At 32.0% G+C, this 20,027-nt stretch overlaps 2 protein-coding genes and 1 pseudogene across 3 annotated transcripts; 2 read left to right on the top strand and 1 right to left on the bottom strand.

Moving 5' to 3' along the window:
• The first annotated feature begins 130 nt into the window (after positions 1-130).
• LOC129306002 (pentatricopeptide repeat-containing protein At5g46460, mitochondrial-like) lies at positions 131-7,086 on the top strand. 2 transcript variants are annotated; one of them, XR_008592093.1, is made up of 4 exons: positions 131-271; positions 6,236-6,314; positions 6,866-6,935; positions 7,047-7,086. XR_008592093.1 is itself a non-coding variant. In XM_054946284.1 (2 exons), the coding sequence occupies exon 2, from the start codon at positions 2,534-2,536 to the stop codon at positions 4,682-4,684; it is 2,151 nt and encodes a 716-aa protein (XP_054802259.1). In that variant the 5' UTR covers positions 134-271; positions 2,181-2,533; the 3' UTR covers positions 4,685-5,091. The 2 variants fall into 2 exon arrangements, 1 of the variants encoding a protein (XP_054802259.1); XM_054946284.1 differs by lacking the exons at positions 6,236-6,314; positions 6,866-6,935; positions 7,047-7,086 and adding an exon at positions 2,181-5,091 and having other exon boundaries at positions 134-271.
• A 6,137-nt stretch (positions 7,087-13,223) lies between these two features.
• LOC129304593 (miraculin-like) lies at positions 13,224-14,042 on the bottom strand. Its single transcript, XM_054944304.1, has one exon. The coding sequence runs from the start codon at positions 14,020-14,022 to the stop codon at positions 13,375-13,377; it is 648 nt and encodes a 215-aa protein (XP_054800279.1). The 5' UTR covers positions 14,023-14,042; the 3' UTR covers positions 13,224-13,374.
• A 1,094-nt stretch (positions 14,043-15,136) lies between these two features.
• LOC129304758 (miraculin-like) lies at positions 15,137-15,932 on the top strand (annotated as a pseudogene).
• The last annotated feature ends 4,095 nt before the right edge of the window (positions 15,933-20,027 follow it).

Genomic DNA, 20,027 nt, shown 5'->3' with positions numbered 1-20,027 from the left:
TTAGCTTCTCTGATATGTTGAAAATGAAATTTGCTACTGAAATATTTGTTCATTTCGTGCATCTGCTGCTACTGAAATAACTAAATAAAACCTTCCCAGGCCAGGAGTCTCCCTCTTGCATCACTCGGCGCAAATGCCTTCAGCTGCGCCTTCATTCTCTGGCCCAACCAACATAACGAGGGGCGCTGCTGATCCCAAAGTTGGTATTTTAAGGGAACTGAAGAGTCACGAAATCGCCGTGGATGAGCTCAACAGTCTTCCATCTTCTAGGGTATCTCCTTTTTTCGCTTCCTTTTTCTTTGTTCAATTCCTGATACTCGTTTCCTAGATTTTTTGCTCCGAAGCAGAGAATTTAGTTGATTTAGCCAACGGAAATTACAAACATTAGGCTGTTAGGTTAAGGTAAAGTTATGAAGAACTAACTTTTACAGTTTTGATAGTTACGAGTCCAATGGAAGAACTGGCTGTTAAATCAATTTGGAACCTGAACGGGGTCAGGCTTAGGTAAAGTTTGAAAGAACTAACTTTTAAGCCAATTTGGAAAGGTCATGGAATGTAAAATTTTACAGTTTTTCCTTTCAGTTACGCATAACTTGTGCATAGTTCTTTTTGGTGGTTTAGGTTTAATCATATAATGCTGAGTTGTAAGCAGAAAATTTCACTTTACAGAAAATGATAATGATAATGCCACTATATTCTTGCCTCTATCTATTGTTGAAGCCAGGGATCTTGCCATGCCATAATATAGCTAAACCATTGAAGATATTTAGGGCTGTGGTGAGAACTACGAAACTTTCTTATTGCCCTGAATTTCCTGTGTTGTCATATGTAAGCCATGAACCAAATGACTTATTCCTCAAATTTTGTGAAGTAACAGGAGAAACATGTCTGGGCAAGCTGTGTCTCAGTTTTCCTGCATCTTTTCTTTCTCTCCTTTTTTTCCTCCCTTTGTCCCAAATTTGAGTGTTCTTCATGTGATGATGGAGAAAATAATGGATGCTATCTTTTTTGAGAGACTGATCCCCCCTCCCTGAGGGGGAGTGTAGATTTGTGATGGACACTGCTGCTGACTTGGAGCTTTTGAAGCTTTCAGTTCTTGTGAAATATGCCTATATCCAGTACAATAAAACAACAACAACAAGCCTTATCCCACTGGATGGGTTGGTTATATAGACTGCACGATGCCATTGTGCAATCTTTGCTATGCCCATACCTAGTAGTTAGGTAATTTTATCTTTCAGCTGTAGCCTAGGCCTGGGGTAGATTCATTTATTTCTTTCTTAATTTCAGAACCCTCATCCTTGTTTGCCATTTCTAGAAGCCAAAATGTAGCCTGTTAAATAGGGCCAGTCCATGTGGCTTTGCTGTAACCTCAAAAGATGATGAAAGTGTAAGAGAAATGAATTTCTTTTTTGTGTCATAACTGAACATTGCATATAATTTGGTTCTTCAACTCTTCTCACATGACTCTTTACTGATGATGGTATATGTTCGTACGGTTTTGTTGTGTGGATGTATTTTAGAGGATTGGATCTTGTAGCACTTACCAGTGGGGCCGTATTGCATGCTAAAAAAGATCTATTTTAATCAGAACAAGATAACGAGATATGGAATATAGATAACTACGGTTGAAGAAATATTTTTTTTCTACTTTTAACTCATGTCAATGGCATTCCCTCATGAGATAAGGGAAATGAACTAATGGTGATGGGATTGAAATTTTTTGGACAAATTTATGGGAGAATATCATGAAAGGACACCATAAGGAACATAATTGCATGAAAGGATCAAATGATTTTGAAATATCATGAAAGGACCAAGGGACTAACTTGTAATTAAGTTCTATTGGTCAATTACCAAGATGCCCTTCCATTATCGAAAAAAATATTATTGGTTAAACTACTGAGGATATTAAGGGATTTGGTGGGAACTACAAAACTTTCTGTTTCCCTGCATTTCTTTTGCTGTCTTATATAAGGTTATTTAGGTACATGGAACTATTGACTTGGAGTTTTCATTTTTTTTTTTTGATGGAAATTTTTCAAAGTTTTAGTGCTTGTGAAATATGCCTGTATTTAGTAATAAGGTTAATTTATCTTTCAGTTGCAGTCTGTACTTTGAGTTGGTTAATTTCTTTCTTTCTCAATTCTAGAACTCTCATCCCTGTTTGCCTTTTGTAGAAGTGAAATATGTAGTCTGCCAAATTGGGCCAGTCGCTATAACTTTGTTGCAAGCTCAAATTTTCGTGTAAGAACACAATGGATTAGAGGTGTGTGGTGTTTTTGATGGGATAGAATGGGAGAAAAGAAGGAAAATGGGGGAAAAATGGTTTTCTGAAATGAGTTTGTCATATGACATGATATGGAGTGTTAATTCACCAATGTCTGAGATTAGAAGTCAGGAGATGCACACCCTGCACATCTTCCTTGACGTGCAGAGGATTTGAATGTCTAGTGTTGGGTATGGAAGGATTCAAATTTCTTTGATTTCAGAGTGAATTCAAAGAGTTTATTTTAGGAATTAGACGACAGTCATGACAAAGCGATGGATGGCCATGAGAGCAGTGTGCACTGCTTTTGTAAAGTTCATATATATACCCACATCAATTTCATTTGCCGTTATTAGAAATTGTACCACTTCAGCCACAGCAAATTCTTTAAGTGGCTTCAAGTGTGTCACGAGTAACAGCAAATCAAGTTCTTATAAGCATTTACTCTCTCATCACCTGAAGAATCAGAGTTTAGATGAAGCTCGCATTGTCTTTGACAAAATCCCAACCCCTAGTGTTGCCCTGTATACTATGATGGTGATGGGTTATGCACAAAATCATAGACTTAGTGAGGCTCTGAATCTTTTTGAAGAAATGCCCTATAGGGATGTGGTTTCCTGGAATTCAATGATCAAAGGGTGTTTGGATTGTGGAGATTTCATTATGGCCAAGAAACTTTTTGATGAAATGCCTAAGAAGAATGTTATCTCCTGGACCACCATTATGAATGGGCTTTTGCAGTTGGGAAGAGTTAAGGACGCTGAAAGATTTTTCCATAAAATGCCTTATAGGGATGTAGCAACGTGGAATGCAATGATTCATGGGTATTGCTGCAATGGCAGAATTGAAGAGGCATTGCTTCTATTTGAGGGCATGCCTACCCGCAATGTGATTTCTTGGACTTCAATGATTAGTGGGCTTGACCAGAATGGAAAGAGTGATGAAGCTTTGCTTCTTTATCAGAAGATGGTCAGTTTGGGCATGCATCCCACGTCTACTACTTTAGTTTGTGGGTTGAGTGCTGCTTCTAAGATATCAGCTTTGCATGCAGGGCTTCAGATTCAATGTCATATATTTAAGCTAGGCTATTGCCTTGATGAATATGTATACGCTTCACTTGTGACATTTTATGCAAATTGCAAGCAAATGAAGGTGGCTCACAAGGTTTTTCATGATATATTGCATGAGAATGTTGTTGTATGGACTGCTCTTTTATCAGGATATGCTTTGAACAATGAGCATGAACATGCAATTAAGGTCTTCAGAGAAATGATGAAACAGACTGTCTTTCCAAATGAATTTTCTCTAACAAGTGCTTTGAATTCATGTTGTGGATTGGAGGATATGGAAAAGGGGAGGGAGATCCATGTGATAGCAACTAAACTAGGTTTGGTGACTAACACATATGTGGGTAACTCTCTTGTTGTCATGTATAGCAAATGTGGATATATCAATGATGGGATAATTGCATTTAAGAAGATTAGTGAGAAAAATATTGTGTCATGGAACTCAGCCATTGTAGGCTGTGCACAGCATGGGTGTGGCATGTGGGCTTTAATAGTCTTCAAGCAAATGCTATGTGAAAGAGTAGATCCAGATGAAATCACACTAACTGGTTTACTTTCAGCATGTAGTCACTCAGGGATGTTGCAAAAGGCAAGGTGCTTTTTCAAATATTTTGAGCAGAAATTAAGTGAGCTGACAGTCGAGCACTACACATGTATGGTGGATGTACTTGGCCGTTGTGGGGAGTTGGATGAAGCAGAAGCACTAGCAAGAAGCCTACCTATGAAAGCAAATTCCATGGTATGGCTGGTTTTACTGGGTGCTTGCAGGATGCATTCTAATTTGGATGTAGCTGAGCGGGCTGCAAAAGAAATTTTTGAACTGGAACCTGATTCTAGTGCAGCTTATGTTTTATTATCTAATTTGTATGCTTCTGCAAGCAGATGGAGCGAAGTAGCTAGGATACGGAAAATGATGAAACATAAAGGAGTTTCAAAACAACCAGGGTCCAGCTGGGTATCACTGAAAGGTTGGAGGCATGAATTTCTTACTGGAGATAGGTCCCACCCTCTTAGTGAGAAAATTTACCAAAAGCTAGACTGGTTAGGGGTAAAGCTAAAGGAATTAGGTTATGTTCCTGATCAACAATTTGCTTTACATGATGTTGAAACTGAACAGAGGGAAGAGATGTTGTCTTATCATAGTGAAAGGCTTGCAATCGCATTTGGGCTGCTTAACACTATGGAAGGCAGTACAATAACAGTGATGAAAAATCTTCGCACATGTGGGGATTGTCATAATGCAATAAAGCTAATAGCAAAGATTGTTGATCGTGAGATCATAGTAAGAGATTCCAGCCGCTTTCATCACTTCAAGGATGGCACTTGTTCTTGTGGGGATTATTGGTAATATACAATTTTGTCCCCATAATGAGTACTGCAAATCCACTGTCAAGGCATTTTATATAATGCTGGAAAGAGCGGACATTTATGGTGCTTTCATCATTTAATCATGTAATGCTGAGTTGGAAACAGAAAATTTCAGTTTAGAGAAAATGATATTGCCACTATATTCCTCAAACTTTGTGAAGTAATAGGGGATGTCTAGGTGAGCTGTGTCTCAGTTTTCCTACATCTTTTCCTTCTTTCCTTTTTTTCCTCCCTTTGTCCTAAATTTGAGTGTTCTTGTGATGATGGCGAAAATTATGGATGCTATGTTGTTTGAGAGACTGATCCCCCATCACTGAGGGGGAGTATAGATTTGTATTGGACACTGCTACTGACTCAGACCTTTTGAAGCTTTCAGTGCTTGTGAAATATGCCTATATCCAGTAGTTAGGTAATTTTATCTTTCAGCAGTAGTGTAGGCCTGGGGTATATTCATTTATTTCTTTGTCAATTCTAGAGCTCTCGCCCTTGTTTGCCATATCTAGAAGCCAAAATGTAGTCTGTCAAATAGGGCAAGTCCCTGTCGCTTTGCTGCAACCTCAAAAGATGATGAAAGTGAAAGAGAAATGAAGTTCTTGTTTGTGTCATAACTGAACATTACATGTTCTTCAACCCTTCTCACATGACTATTTTCTGATGATGGTGTCTGTTGTGCGCTTGTGCGTATGTATTTTAGAGGATTGGATCTTGTAGCAATTACCAATGGGGCCATACTGCATGCTAACAAAGAAATCTTTAAATCAGAACAAGATGACAGGAGAGGATATATATATAACTATGGCTGAAGAGATAATTTTTATCTACTTGTAACTCATGTCAATGACATTCCCACATGAGATCAGGGGAAAGAACTTTTTAGGACAATTTTATGAGAGAATATCATTGAAGGACCCCATAAAGAACATAATTGCATAAAAGGACCAAATGATTCTGAAATATGAAAAGACCCAGGGACTAAATTGCAATATTTATTGGTCAATTGCCAAGATGCCCTTCCTTTATTAAAAAATTTATTATTGGTTAAGCTACTGAAGATATTAAGGGATGTGGACACTACAAAACTTTCTGTTTCCCTGAATTTCTTGTGTTGTCTTATACAAGGTTACTTAGGTTATTTAGGCACATGGTACTGTTGACTTGGAGTTTTTGAAGTTTTAGTGCTCGTGAAATATGCCTATATTTAGCAATAAGGTTAATTTATCTTTCAGTCGCAGGCTATACTTCGAGGTGGTTTAGTTATTTATTTCTCAATTCTAAAACTCTCATCCGTGTTTGTCTTTTGTAGAAGTCAAACACGTAGTCTGTCAAATTGGGCCAGTCCCTGTAGCTTTGTTGCAAGCTCAAAAGATGATGAAAGTAAACGGGAAATGAAGTTCTTGACTTCTTGTTTGAGTCATAACTGAACATTAGATGTAATTTGGTTCTTCGACTCTTCTCACATGATTATTTACTAGTGATTGTGTATGAGCATGCGTCCACTTGTATGTGTATTTAAGAGGGTTGAATCTTGTAGCACTTACCAATGAAGCCTTATTGCTTACCGGAAAAGCCTATTTAATCAGGACAAGATGATGACAAGATGCAGAATATAGGTAACTATTGTCAATTTACGTCATGTTTGGTTATTAGAAAGAAATGAAATAGAATGGATTGAAAAAATCAACACAAAAATGAACTAAATCATCCTTTCTCCTCATGGTAAGGATGATAAAATTCATTAATATTTACTATAAATATGAAAATCATCACACTTTCCAAAATTTCAAAAATTATGATTCTCAATCCCATGAACTAAATTGTCCTCTTCTTTTATGAATGTGGCTCACTATTCCTTTTAATCATCTCATTTTTACTTTTATTTTTTTAATCTATTCCATTCATTCCTTTTTAGTAAACCAAAGTGACCTTAATTCCCATATCATAAAGATGGCCTGTCACTTTCTTTGTCTGTTTTTCTGTTGGTCACTTCTTACCTGTGATGAATAAGATAGTTGTTTTGTTCCACAGTCTCTTCTTATTAGTTATTACTTTCTCTTCTGCTTCTTCTCTCTCCCCCTCATGTCACGGAAACATGCACTTTATGGTAAGTGAGTGGGTTTGAGAAGATATAAAGAACTTTTGGACTTCATTTTTCTTAATGTAGGCTGTCTACCAGAGAAATGGCAACTTGTTTTTCCGCACAACTATTGAAAAAGCAACAGCAATGGAGCAGAGTAAGAAGTCCTTACCATTTGACTGTTATTTTCTTAAACAAAACCAAATGTCTTTAAGTTGCCAAAAAAGCCCTGATAATGTTCTCTCTCTAAACCTTTGTTGGGCTGCAGAAGAAATTGATTCAGCCAAAGTCAAACTGAAGGTTCTGGATTCTTCCTTATAGCCACAGTGCTTACCCTTTTTCTAAGTGGTGATGGTAAGGCATTGGAGATACTCTCTTAGTCATATTTATATGGTAGAGAGATAGAGAGTATTTGTTGTGATCATATTTATAAGGTACTTTGATGATTATCATGTAAATTTTTATCCTTTTGTTTCTATTAAATGTTGGAAAAGTTATTAAATGCTTGAGTACTGTATTTTTGAAGCATGTATATTTAATAAGGATAAAGTTGAAAACTTGTTGAATTTTTAGACAATTAATGAAGTTTAAGATTTTTCTTGATTCTAGAAAAAAATGTTGTATGTGGCTTATAAATCTAATATAAATATAATATAAGAGTATCCTTTTGTTCAAGAGCGGTGATGTACTAGTAAAAAATTCTCACTTCAATGATTTAATTCTAGACTACATGATGAATGTGTTGTGACTTGTGAATATAGGAAGGATAGAAAGAGATTTCCTTTTTTGATTTGAAATGTCTATTGTATTTTATAATAGTTACTTAATAGTTTTTACCTCTTATTACTTTTTTTTTTAAATGGGTGCATGAAGATCATCTTTGGTCTTTAAATATTTTTTATTCTATATTTTGCTTTATTCATTTGTCTTCCGTGTACTTAAAAATAAAGGCATTTTTTTATGGTTATTTTAAAATAAATGTCAAATGAACAATAGAAAAAGTAAAAACAAAATATGATAACTTATATTTGATGTTTATCTTTAAATAACCATAAAACATACTTGAACTAGCAAGTAAGGTTTTTTTTTTTTTTTAAATATGAAATCTGGATACTTGAAGCTTAAAAAGCATCAAATAAAACTTAAAAAAAAAAAACTGTGAAGTATGGGTTTTTCTTTTTTCTGTTTTTTTTTTAAATAATAGTTTGTGCCATGTCTATTATTATTGTTTTCCCACACTACATATAGATAGATATTCAAAGAAATTTGTGTAAGAATTTCCTATTAATTTTAATTGATTCTTAAAATTTAAATTGAGATATTATATTTCATGCCCAACTTTTCAAGGGATGGCCCTTTAATGTTTAGCTTGGCTACATTATTCTGCATGATCCATTGCGTTAGGCATGGTTTGGTCCATTTAGAAATGCTTCCCACATGAATCCTCGATGATAGGCAAGATGATCATTTGCAAACTGGAAAGTTAGTTCAATCCAGTTTGACTGAACACGGTTGGTAAGATAGTTCGCCGCCCCTAAAGCTTTCGGAAAGTTTGTGGCAGCCAACGAAGAGGACGAGCTTGAATCAATTGAAGGTATGCTTGGTGGCATATTTTAAGACCTGACCATTTCATCAGACCTGGTTGCACCTTCGATACTATGATAAAATTCAAAGAGTGATGATAAATATTAACGATGCTTTAGGCTTGATTTGGTTAAAGAGAAAAGTGAGAGAAACTAGGGAAGAGTAAAAACTCAAAACATAAATTTCTAAAATAGTTTTTTTTTATGCTATTTTAAAAGTTCTCTCTTCTACTTTTTTATCCATCTTATTTTCTTCTTGCTCAAATGAAGGTTATACTATTACATTTCCTTAAAGTCCTGTTTGATATGTTGGAGTTGTGCCTTTGGAATTGAAAATGAAAATGGAATTCAAAAAAAAGATAGTTTGATATGGCAAAAATTAATTCCATATGGAAAGCAATTCCACTTAAATTGGTGGAATTGAATTTCATCAAAAAATTCAATTTTGAAATTTCATCATCCTTTTTTCTTTTTTTCCCCTTCCTCTCTCTCTCTCTCTCTCTCTCTCTTCCCCCTACTCAACCTTCCATCGATTTCTCAACCCCTAGCAACTAGTCAACGACCTTGAACTTTGTCAACAGTGACTTCTAGCTTTGAGATAGCGACCTCCGGTGGTAGCAAGCTCCATTAATGGCAAAAATTGACGATGACTGGTCCTCTTCCAATAACAGCAACCTTTGATTTTACAGCTAAAACTTAAAGGTGACTTCAAACCCAACCTTCGATTTGCTGAAACTAAGACTTAGAACAAAAGAGAGGTTGAGATGCTTTGATCTGGGTTAAATTTGGATCTTCATCTCCCTCGCGATCTTCCTCTCCTCTCATTCTTTGCCTTTGATTTCTTGATTGTTGTAGAGCAAAAGTGTTGAATTTGGATCTCCCTTTCCCTCTCAAACTTTATCTTCAATTTCTTGAATATAAATTTGTTGTTTAAATGCTAGTTTTTGTTGATTGTTGATGATTGAATCTGGATTGTTGATCGTTGATTGTTCTTTGGTGGTGGTTCTTTTAGTAGTAATGTGGAGAAAGGTGGCTATGTTGGTATAGGGTTTTTTTTAGTGAGAGTATTTTGGTCTTTTAATATTATGAATATATATTTTTGATAAAAATTTTATCAGGATTTCATAAACATACCAAATATATCTTTAAACCCCATATCCATTTCCATCTCTATCTCTATTTTTATTTCTATTAAAATTATTTTCGTCGTACCAATGAGGCATAAATAGGTAGGGCACAATGCCATAGGTTATGTTCCACATATAAAGAATGAGTGGATATAATGTTATCAAAAAAATTAAAAAATGACAATTAAGGGCCCATAAAAACACTAATAATAACTATTAATTTTAAATCATTGAAATACGAACAAGAGACCATGGTCTTTTTTTTTTTGGGCACAAACAAGAGATCATAGTTTTTATTTATAAAAAAATATCTTTTATTGATTAGTTTGAGGTTTTCAAATATCTTTTGTTGATTTCTTAAACGATAAAAAAAAAAATCATGTGATTGGTTTGCAATTTATAATTAACTTTATTAAATTTTTAATTGACGTTATAAATAATTTTAAGTGTATTTGTAGATTTTTTTAAATGATTTATTTATATATTAATAGTAAAAAAATTACAAGTGATAGGTTTATGATTCACAATGTAAATTTTTAACTAATATTACAAATAATCTTAAGTGTATTTTCTTGATTTTCAAATGGTTTATTTGTACACAACACCAACAAGCCCTATTTTATTAAGTGGGTGTTATATGAATTGTTCAATATCATTGTGCTTATTGATAACAAAAAATTGATATTTACAACTTTCATAAATTCTCCAATTGACAGTCTGACATTACAAATAATTTTAAGTATATTTTGTTGATTTTTCAGCTGACTGTTCATATTTTTTTAATTACAAGTGAGAACGATGGTTTGTTATTGAAATTTTAATAATTCAAGATTTTTCATTGTTATTAATATTTTTATGAGATCCTTAATTGTTATTTTTCTAAAAGAAATAAGTGGATATAACAAATGTGTACATTAGAAATATTACAAACATGAGAGGATAACAACTTGGGCCAGGGCGGAGCCAAACAATTTTGTTAGGGAGAATTGAAATAACAAAGCATGTATAATAATAAAAAAATATGCATGTATTACTGACATAACATAACATAAATATATTTACATTCAATTTTACATACATACATACATACATACATACATACATACATACATATATATATATATAACAAAAATAAATATATGCCTTTATTTTTAAGTTTTTCTCATTAATTCTTCATGATATAAGAATAATTAATTATCATGTTTACAATAATTTTAAAAAATTTCTTCTTAATATAAACTATCATTACATTGGCAAATATTTTATTTTTTTCATAAGCATTAAATAATTTAAATGCATCCTTGTTATCTAAAGTTCTATTCAATATGAAAAAACTTTATTACTTGCTTATTGAGTTTGTTATTTAATTCTTTCAATTGATATATTCTTCACTTAATATATCTTGGGGGTTTTTGTTCCAATACTTTATAAAGTTTATTAGTAATAATTATTATAATTTCTTTCATCAAATATAAAATAAAAGTAAAATTAAATGATATCAATACTTTTAAAGCAACTATAATGTTATCTTCTTGAAAATAAGTTGATTCTATGATAACTATATCTTGAAGTTACTACAACAGTTGAACTATATATACATAAAATATTACTATAGAATTGAAATAAAAATTTCATCTAGTGTCTCAATACTTTTATAATGTGCTAACTTAGGAGGTTAAAAATATATAATCCCTATATTTTACTAAAAAAAAAAAAAGTTAGGAGAGGCCGTGACCCTTATTAGTCCCCCGGTCTCCACCCTTGATTTGGGCTTTCTATTTTAAGGGGATAAGATTTGTATTGGGCTTTGGGCTTTCCCTTAATTAATGTCTTAATCAACAGGGATAACTGCAGGTCTTTTCTTTGGTTGAGTGAACATAATAAAATACTCTGCTTTAAACTTCTTAAATATTAAACACCACGTCAATAGAATTCTTTTCATATCACTGATAAGAATCTTTAAAATCAAGACATTAGTTAACCACTACGGTTTGGTCAAATATGATTATGTATGTTAATAATATACTTCTTTGATTTTATTTATAGGTAGAAAGACAATTTTTTTTGTCCTATTTATATATTACACCATTAAATTTTTCTCACAAATTATTTTTTTTATTTTTGATTGAATGTTGAAAAGAGAAAATATATTATTAAAGATTATATATTTTAATAGGAATAAAGTTAAAAACTTTTTAAATTTTTAAATAAAATTAAGGAGTTTTAAAGTTTGACTTAATTTTGGTAAAATATGTTAAAAATAATTTATAAATAGGATCAGATAAGTATTGATTATGATTGGCATTGTTTTGAGATTGTGCAGGATAAATTATCTAGCAAAGAATCATGCAAGGATGTTAAGTTTTCCTTGATGACTTGCCAAAGTAATGAAGTTGCTATATTTTCTTTGTTCGGGTTTTTGGCTGCCGATTTGTAGGTTGGTAGTTGTTCTGAATCTATTCATATTAGCTCTCCTCAGAATAAACAGGACATTGGTTAATTTGTGGTTGAATTTTCTTGTTTACTGTTTTGGTTTTTTGTTATTGACTTAGTTTATTGCTTCTCTTTTCCATTTTTTTAATCGGGTAAGTTGTGTGTTACATTATATATATTTTTTTAAAGTATTTGTTGGGTTCGATTATGTGTACTGAACTTCTTTTTATGATTGATAAAATCAACTCTTTTTATAAGCCAAAACAAAATAAGAAAAACTAGGACCAGAGGAGTAAATCATTTGAAATTATCAATACTGGAGGAATTATTAAAATAAGAGATTAGAGATGACGATGTGACATACCGAAGCATTAATCAACCCTATTTACAGATAATGTAACAAACTATCAAATGGAGATCAGAGTCTTCTTTATCTAAAATATGCTTTTAATTCATTAATTATATATATAATTTTATTTTAATTTTCAATTTTATAAAGTATTTTTTAATTTTTTTAACCTTAATATCATTATTTTCATAAAAAATTATATTAAATTTTTAAATATTAACAAAATATTCTAAAATGTTAACATATTAAATTTATTTTTTTAAAAAAACAATGATTGGAAAAAAATAATTGTTTGAAACAAAAGATGTTAGAATTAGAGGAATGAAAATCTATTTTATAAAAATGAAAAATCAAATTAAAACTTTCTTTTCCTGTGCTAGCTCAATCCATGGAAAATAACAATTTGCTACTTTTTTAATGGTTTTTTTGGTACCACACTTCTTCGTGGCTTGTAGAATCAGTATTAGAAGCATTCATAAAAGTGAAAAATTTAAGAGCTTAAATATGTAACAAACTAAGATGTACGTCTACAATTTTTAATATATAACATAAATAAAGTAATGTTGATATAAACTTTCTGTAATTTATAAAAAGAAAAGAAAAACCATTTGTAAGTCCAAATGAACACACATGATGATAATATATATGTATATTTGAATGTTTATGAATAAGCATTGGGGTTAGTAAAAAGAACTAGTCTTTCATAATATAACAAATCAAAATTTAAATTTTTGTTTGGAAAAATGCCCATATTTAATACCTGTTGATAATGTTTTAAATAAAATTGCCTCCAGTAAAATAATATCTATAGGTACTATAAGTTCCCTTTATCAAAAAATTAACTCTCACTTTCATTCCTGTATAAGGAAAGTTGTTATGTCAGACAAAATTAAATAACATGACCATAACTATACTGTAAATATGAAAAAAAAGGGAAGAAAAACCATGGCAAATTTGAAATAAAACACGAGGATAATATTATTATAGTTTTATTCACATGATTATTGGAACATTTGTGTAGTGGTAACCAGTAAGTACAGTATGTCTGTATTACTTCATATATACTACACTTATTCGTAGAGGAAGCTTGAAGCTTGCACTTGATCAAGCCTTCTGGAACTTGACTTTGTAAGGAGCATCAGTGAGTGCCACACGTCTGTTACCATTCTGATCCACAAACATTCCAACGTTTCTGCACAAATGCTTGCAAGATTTGCACACACTTGGGCAATAAACAAGCTTATAATCTCCATCACACTCTTCGATCTTGAACCAATTGTTAATAGTTTCCCATCCTGGCTTCCCCACAATGCCACCAGTCGTCACAAACCATTGCTTCGATGAATAATCAAAGCGGTCAAGCTTCCACACTGTGGACTGAGGACACTTACTGTACCCACAGAACTGAATGTTTAGATCGGTAGAGATACGAATCACACCTTTCTTAGGGTTGATAGGTGTAAACGTGACTGGCTGGGCTTGATATCTCTCTACCACCACCACATCAAGTGGGCAATATTCGCCGACGCTGGCGAGCGAGAAGCCGGCTTGTTGAATCCGGCACCGGCCATTGGGTACTCTGCATCTGGTAATAGGAACAGCAGGAAGGATGTAGTAATTGGTTCCAGCTCGGAGAATCTTGCCGGATGTGTCAACCACTTCCTTAGGTGAAGAATCAGCTGCTACAAGTAGTGGTTGAATGCTTATGCTCAATGTATAGAGCAGCACGAATGCTAACATTAGGGTTTTCATTTCTCTGTACGCTTTCGTATTTGAACTTGTGATGGATGCTAATAATAGAGATCAAGAGCGTAGATTTATAGTGTTACTACTTTGGTTCTAATCTATGGATCCTTCTGTACTTTTTTTATTCCCCCAGTCTACGGTAGATTAAATCGCATTCAGTGGGCATTTGTTAAATGTATTAAATATTAGGGTCCCATTATTAATTATTGAGTCCATATGCATTAGAAAAATAAAAATTACGAAAGTCCTGAAGTAGTATGGTTTGTGTATGAATTCTCCCGACACTGTATTGTACGGCACTAATATATGTTTTCGACAGGCAGCCACCTGGTTTTTGATTATTCACGTGTCCATCTGGATTATACAATTCATTTTTATAAAATTTTTATTTTGTCAAGATTAAAATATATCTAGCAGTCTGGGCAATATAATAATTAGTTAATATTTTCTTTGATTGTTAGAGTTTGGAGGAGTAAGTTTAATGAACATTTCAACACAAATTATAGCTTCAATAAAAAGACAATAATATTCATCAAATGTTAATAAAAATGTAGTACTATCAAATAAATACTATAAATTATAAGCTATTTCGTTAATTATATGAAGCATTACTCTGATTAGGTGACAAATAAGAAGAGTACCATACATTTAGCCTAGCCTATTGAAATGTTCATTAAACAAACTCCCTCCAAACTATGACGACACTAAAAATAAATTACTACATTTTCCACGCTATATTATATATTCCAATATTATAACAGTTTTGGCCAAATTAAAAAAAAAAATCTTCATAACTGTCCTAATTAGAATGACTTCTATAATACAGCTGAACTCATGAATAATAACAAAACAGGAGACTACATTGCCAGTTGTTGAAAATTCATGCAAGATCCGTACTACTACGGTCTTGAGAACAATTTTACAAGAGAATTATGAATATTGGAACTCTAATATCCATGTATCTGTATATTAATCAAATGCCCCTTGTATGTAAATCAGTCTATCCGAGACATTAATTGAAACTTACACCAAGAATCCACAGATTGGATCCGAACAAGCACTATAAATTCACGCTTCTAATCTCCATCACTTCCACAAAATCATAAACCCAAAGGTTTAATTTGCAAGAGAACAATGAAAACTTCACTTGTCGCATTATTTGTGCTGCTCTATGCCTTGAGCATGGGCCTTCAATCACTGCTTGTAGCAGCTGATGATGCTTCCCCAAGGCAAGTGGTTGACACAACAGGCAAGGTTCTCCGAGCTGGCTCCAATTACTACATTCTTCCTGTTTGCTCCCATTATCAAATGTGCACCTCATGGCCGATGTTGGAGTCGCGATGCCGGCTTCTCACTCGCCGGCATCGGAAAATATTGCCCGCTTGATGTGGTGGTGGGGGATAGATATCGTGCCTTACCAGTCACATTCACACCTTTGAACCCCAAGAAGGGCGTGATTCCTGTCTATAGTGATCTAAACATTCAGTTCTCTGGGTACAATAAGTGTCCTCAGTCCACAGTGTGGAAGCTTGATCGGTTTGATGCTTCATCAAATCATTGGTTCGTGACAACTGGTGGCATTCTGGGGGAACCAGGATGGAAGATTGAAGAGTATGGAGGAGATTATAAGCTTGTTTATTGTCCAAGTGGGTGCAAATCTTGCAGACGTCTGTGCAAAAATGTCGGAGTTTTTGTAGATGAGAAAGGTAACAACCGCGTGGCACTCACTGATGCTCCTTACAAAGTCAAGTTCCAGAAGGCATGATCAAGATCAAGTACAAGGCTTCAAGCTTTTTCCAATTGTTAAGACTACTTTGAATAATTTTCAGTCTAGCATTGCTGCTGTTTGTAATAACTACACACAGATGTTCAAATAATTATTATATGAATAAATTGAACTCATATTATCCTCTTGAGTACTGTTTTCATTTTAGCTAATTATATACCAGCTGGTCTAACTTTCTCTTCTTTTTCATCATTTTTAGAAATTTTATGTATGATCATTTTAGTCTGAGGCAACAATTTTGTTTGCTTCTATAGATTCTATGATGTTCATAAACCCATGAACTATTGTGATCCTATTATGTTCATATTATCTCAACTCAAAATAATTACACAGCTATAGTTGTTTTATTTGAATATATATAATTTTGATTGATAATTGTGAAATTTAATAATTTCTTTCAACAAATCAAGAAATATATTTGATAACATTTATAAAATTGTTTTCCTTTTTTATTTTTATTCACTTTATAAGATATACTACATTACCGATTCAATTAAGTATATTCACCAATCATCAATATCAATCAAACAAAAACATAATATAAAAATGGTAGAATATGCACTGTTCATGTTTGCAGATGGTTTATTTGGGAGTATATTCAAATGCATGATAAATCGTGTTAATTTGTATTGTAATATCTGGATTTCCTATGATAATTAAAGAAGTCTTCTTAATCATATTCTTGTGGAGTGAATAGGGATAGCTTCCTGGGCTTGCATTGGGCTTCCCAGTCTCTCTCGTGCGGTTTTTAGGCCTCGCCTTCTCTGCCTCGGTCTCTTTCGGGCTACAGGGCGAAATCAAATGTTCTAACTTAATTCCTCCTGTCGGACCCCTCCATCGTCATCCCCAGAAAAAAAAAAAAAACTTGGTATCATCATTGAAGATCCCTCCCTGTTTTGATCGCAGCCGCATGCGCCAATTTTAATTCCCTATGGTACGAGATTTGGTACTTTCTTCAATCACTTCTTCATTCTGAGCTGCTTGTTTTAGATATCAACACCTTCCATAGCCTGTTTGTTCATTTCATGCATCTTCCATTAGATTGCCACTACCCACTTCTTCTGCGTCCAGAGGTTTGTTCTGAAGATCTCTCCCTCTTTCATTCTATTCAAGCTGTGTGAACCTCTTTTATTCTCTACTATATCTCCTATTACTTCATAAAACTTCTTCTTCTTCTATGTTAAGCTATTAATTATAGAAAAACTTATCAAATTCATTTTTTTAATTGAATCTGCAAGATATATACTGTGTTATAAGACCTTGGCTTTCTAATCAGTTTTTTTTTTTTTTTTTTTTCCATTCTACAGCGTCTTGATGGCCATACCAGAAGCTTAGCTTCTCTATTTTAGCACCAGACTTCCGTCATCTCAATTAACTGGAATAATTTTGGCAAGACTATTCAAATATTATCGTTGATCAACATAACTAAACAATCAGGGACACACACACACACAAACACGCACACGCACACGCACATGGAATAATTTTGGCAAGACTATTCAAATATATTATCATTATAATAACACGAAAAATACATAATCATTTGTTCAAAATAAATTAAAGAGATGTGAAGATAGTAAAAATCTGATGATAGATAATAGATTCTAACCTAGTCTTCTGCTTTTAGAAATAAAGATTCCTCTCAATATCTAATGTCTTCTTTATAGTGTTCCTAGGAAAAATAGAGAGAGATAACAAAGCTTTGCGATGAAGAAAAGCACTGGCAATTTTATATTTAGAGGAAAAAAAGGAATGATTTAGAGAAAAAAAAAGAAAAGATTCAGTCAGTTAAGGATTAGTTATATTAGATACATTGTGTTTCAATAATAAATTTAATCTGAAGATAAAAAAGTAAAATTAATTTTATAATGAGCCATGTTTTAAAAATTTAAAAATTTCATCCATAATTTATGAGAATTATATTTTTTAATGCCATTAAGCTAATTTTTTCTTCTTTTTTCAAAATATACTCCCCCCCCCCTTTTACGCAGCTTAAGCCTCATTTATTTTCATTTAATTCTTTGTTCTTTTTTCAGTTGAAACCTTGTCTATTCCTCCTCCTCTTCTTTTTCTATGTTCGTTCTTTCTTTCTTTCTTTCTTTGTTTTTTTTTATTTTTGACCTTTTCTTCATTCTTAACTTCCGCCTTGTCTTTTCTCCTTGTTTTTTTTTGGAGATCTATCAAAGATCTTTAAAAAATTATTCACAAGATCAATAACAAGTATATCAAAAAAAAAATCATATTTTTATTTTAACAATAATTTATTTTGTATTAATTCTTATTTGCAAATTGTCTTCCCAGATCCTTAATATAATTCTCCCTTTCTTGTTCCTTTTATGATTTTTTTGCTTTCCTCTTTTCTCTCCTTTACAATTTTTCCTGTAAAATATATAAAAAGGAAGGATTTGAGTAAATTTTGTATCAAAATTCCTAAGTATAGAGAAAAATATATATAAAATTTTTATTAAATAAGTATACAATATTAACATATTATAAACCAAAATCTTTACCTATTTAACTATAAAATATACTCTTATCGATGGACATGCACCATTACTTTTGATTAAATAGTATATGATGCATAGTACTCTTTTTAAACTATAATATAGAGAATTGATTATTAATTTATGATTCTTGAAAAAGTTGTTAAAACCTTAATTTTTTTTAAATTTACATCTTTCTAATTGTACCATCAATAAATATACTATATATTGATAATAATAATTGAATTTCAATATATCATCTTTCAAAAAGAGTAATAAATAAAGTAGGAATATATTTAAAAAATATTTTTAAAATTTATTGATTATCCTATATTTTGGACCAAACAAGTGTTCTAGAAGTTACCCTATATTGTGGTATAGAGGAAGTACTACCTTCGTTCTAAATTATAAGACACTTTTAAAGGAGATTTGGAGTTTCAAATATAAAATACTTCAACAAAAATAAAGTTTCATTAATTATGTTTTTCAATATTACCCTTCTCATCTATTCTCTCTTTTTAATATTTTTTCTAAAAATAAAGTATTAAATGAATGAGGAACATTTATATTTTTATCTTAAAAAAATAAAGTTATAAAGTGTACTTATTTATTTAATGAATTTTATTAGTATATATGATTTTGTTTGAAAATATTTTATAATTTGAGATGGAGGAGCGAGTATTATATTGTAATCTTCTTAACCTTTTTAGAATGAATTCTATAATAGTCCTATAGTGAAATTAGAGCTGGAAAACGAGCGGGCTCAACCTTTATGAGCCCGGCCTACAAGGACCTGAGCTCTTAAGCTTGGTTTTTTATTTTTCATCACTTTTCTAAGGCCCGGCCTTTATTTGAATGGCTCAGGGCTGGCTTGCAAGCCCTATTCTAAAAAAATTTTAAAAAAAAAATAAAATTAAGTACTATAAATTAATTAAAATATTCTAAAATTTTAAAAAAATGAAAATTCTCATAATTTTTAGAAATTAAACAACACACATTTAGAAGTTAGTAATAAAATTTATATCTTGGTTAAAAAACAGTTCATTTTTAATAAATACACAAACATAATAATTATAAAAAAATAAAAAATATTAGAAATTTTATATTGTACACTGATATTTATTAAATTATATTAAATAAATTTTAAAATAAAATAAAATTAATAATAATATAACATGTATAGAATCAAGGTTTCAGGTGAGTAGGTTTTTCTTGGCTTCAAACACATATTTTATCAAGAAAAAAAAATTAATAATAATATAAAACTTGAAAGACTACCTGGGCCCAAGCTTTTTTTTTTTACAGGACTTATTAAAACTAAACCCTCAAACTTAATTATTTTAAAACAATTTAAATTTTAAAATTCAAACTTTTATTTAAATAGAGTTTTCAACTTCAGTTCTTATTCTGGACATGCATTGTCTTTGACAGGCATCGTCCCTCAAGCACTTCTTGAATAATCACGAACAAGGAGAGACAATGCCTGTCAAAACAGTGGATGTCCCAAACAACGTTGGGAAGTCAAAGTCAAATTCATAGACGCTGTCTACTAGCTCAGGGAAATCAATTAGCTATAGGCATTGAAAACCAAATTACAACAACTAATGCATGATTCATTCTGCTTTACTCTTTAGATAAATAGTTACTCTTAGATAAATAGATAATCCAAGCAGTTTTTCTATCTTTTGCCATTCATTTCTTTAACGTAATTAATGGAATCCAATAAAACAATACTTTCAAAT

Source organism: Prosopis cineraria, unplaced genomic scaffold (assembly GCF_029017545.1).
Source record: "Prosopis cineraria cultivar Desert tree isolate PC_DT_omini unplaced genomic scaffold, ASM2901754v1 PC3, whole genome shotgun sequence".
Taxonomy (NCBI): domain Eukaryota; kingdom Viridiplantae; phylum Streptophyta; class Magnoliopsida; order Fabales; family Fabaceae; genus Prosopis; species Prosopis cineraria.
Note: the sequence above shows the minus strand (reverse complement) of the source record. Positions and strands in the feature narration are given on the sequence as shown.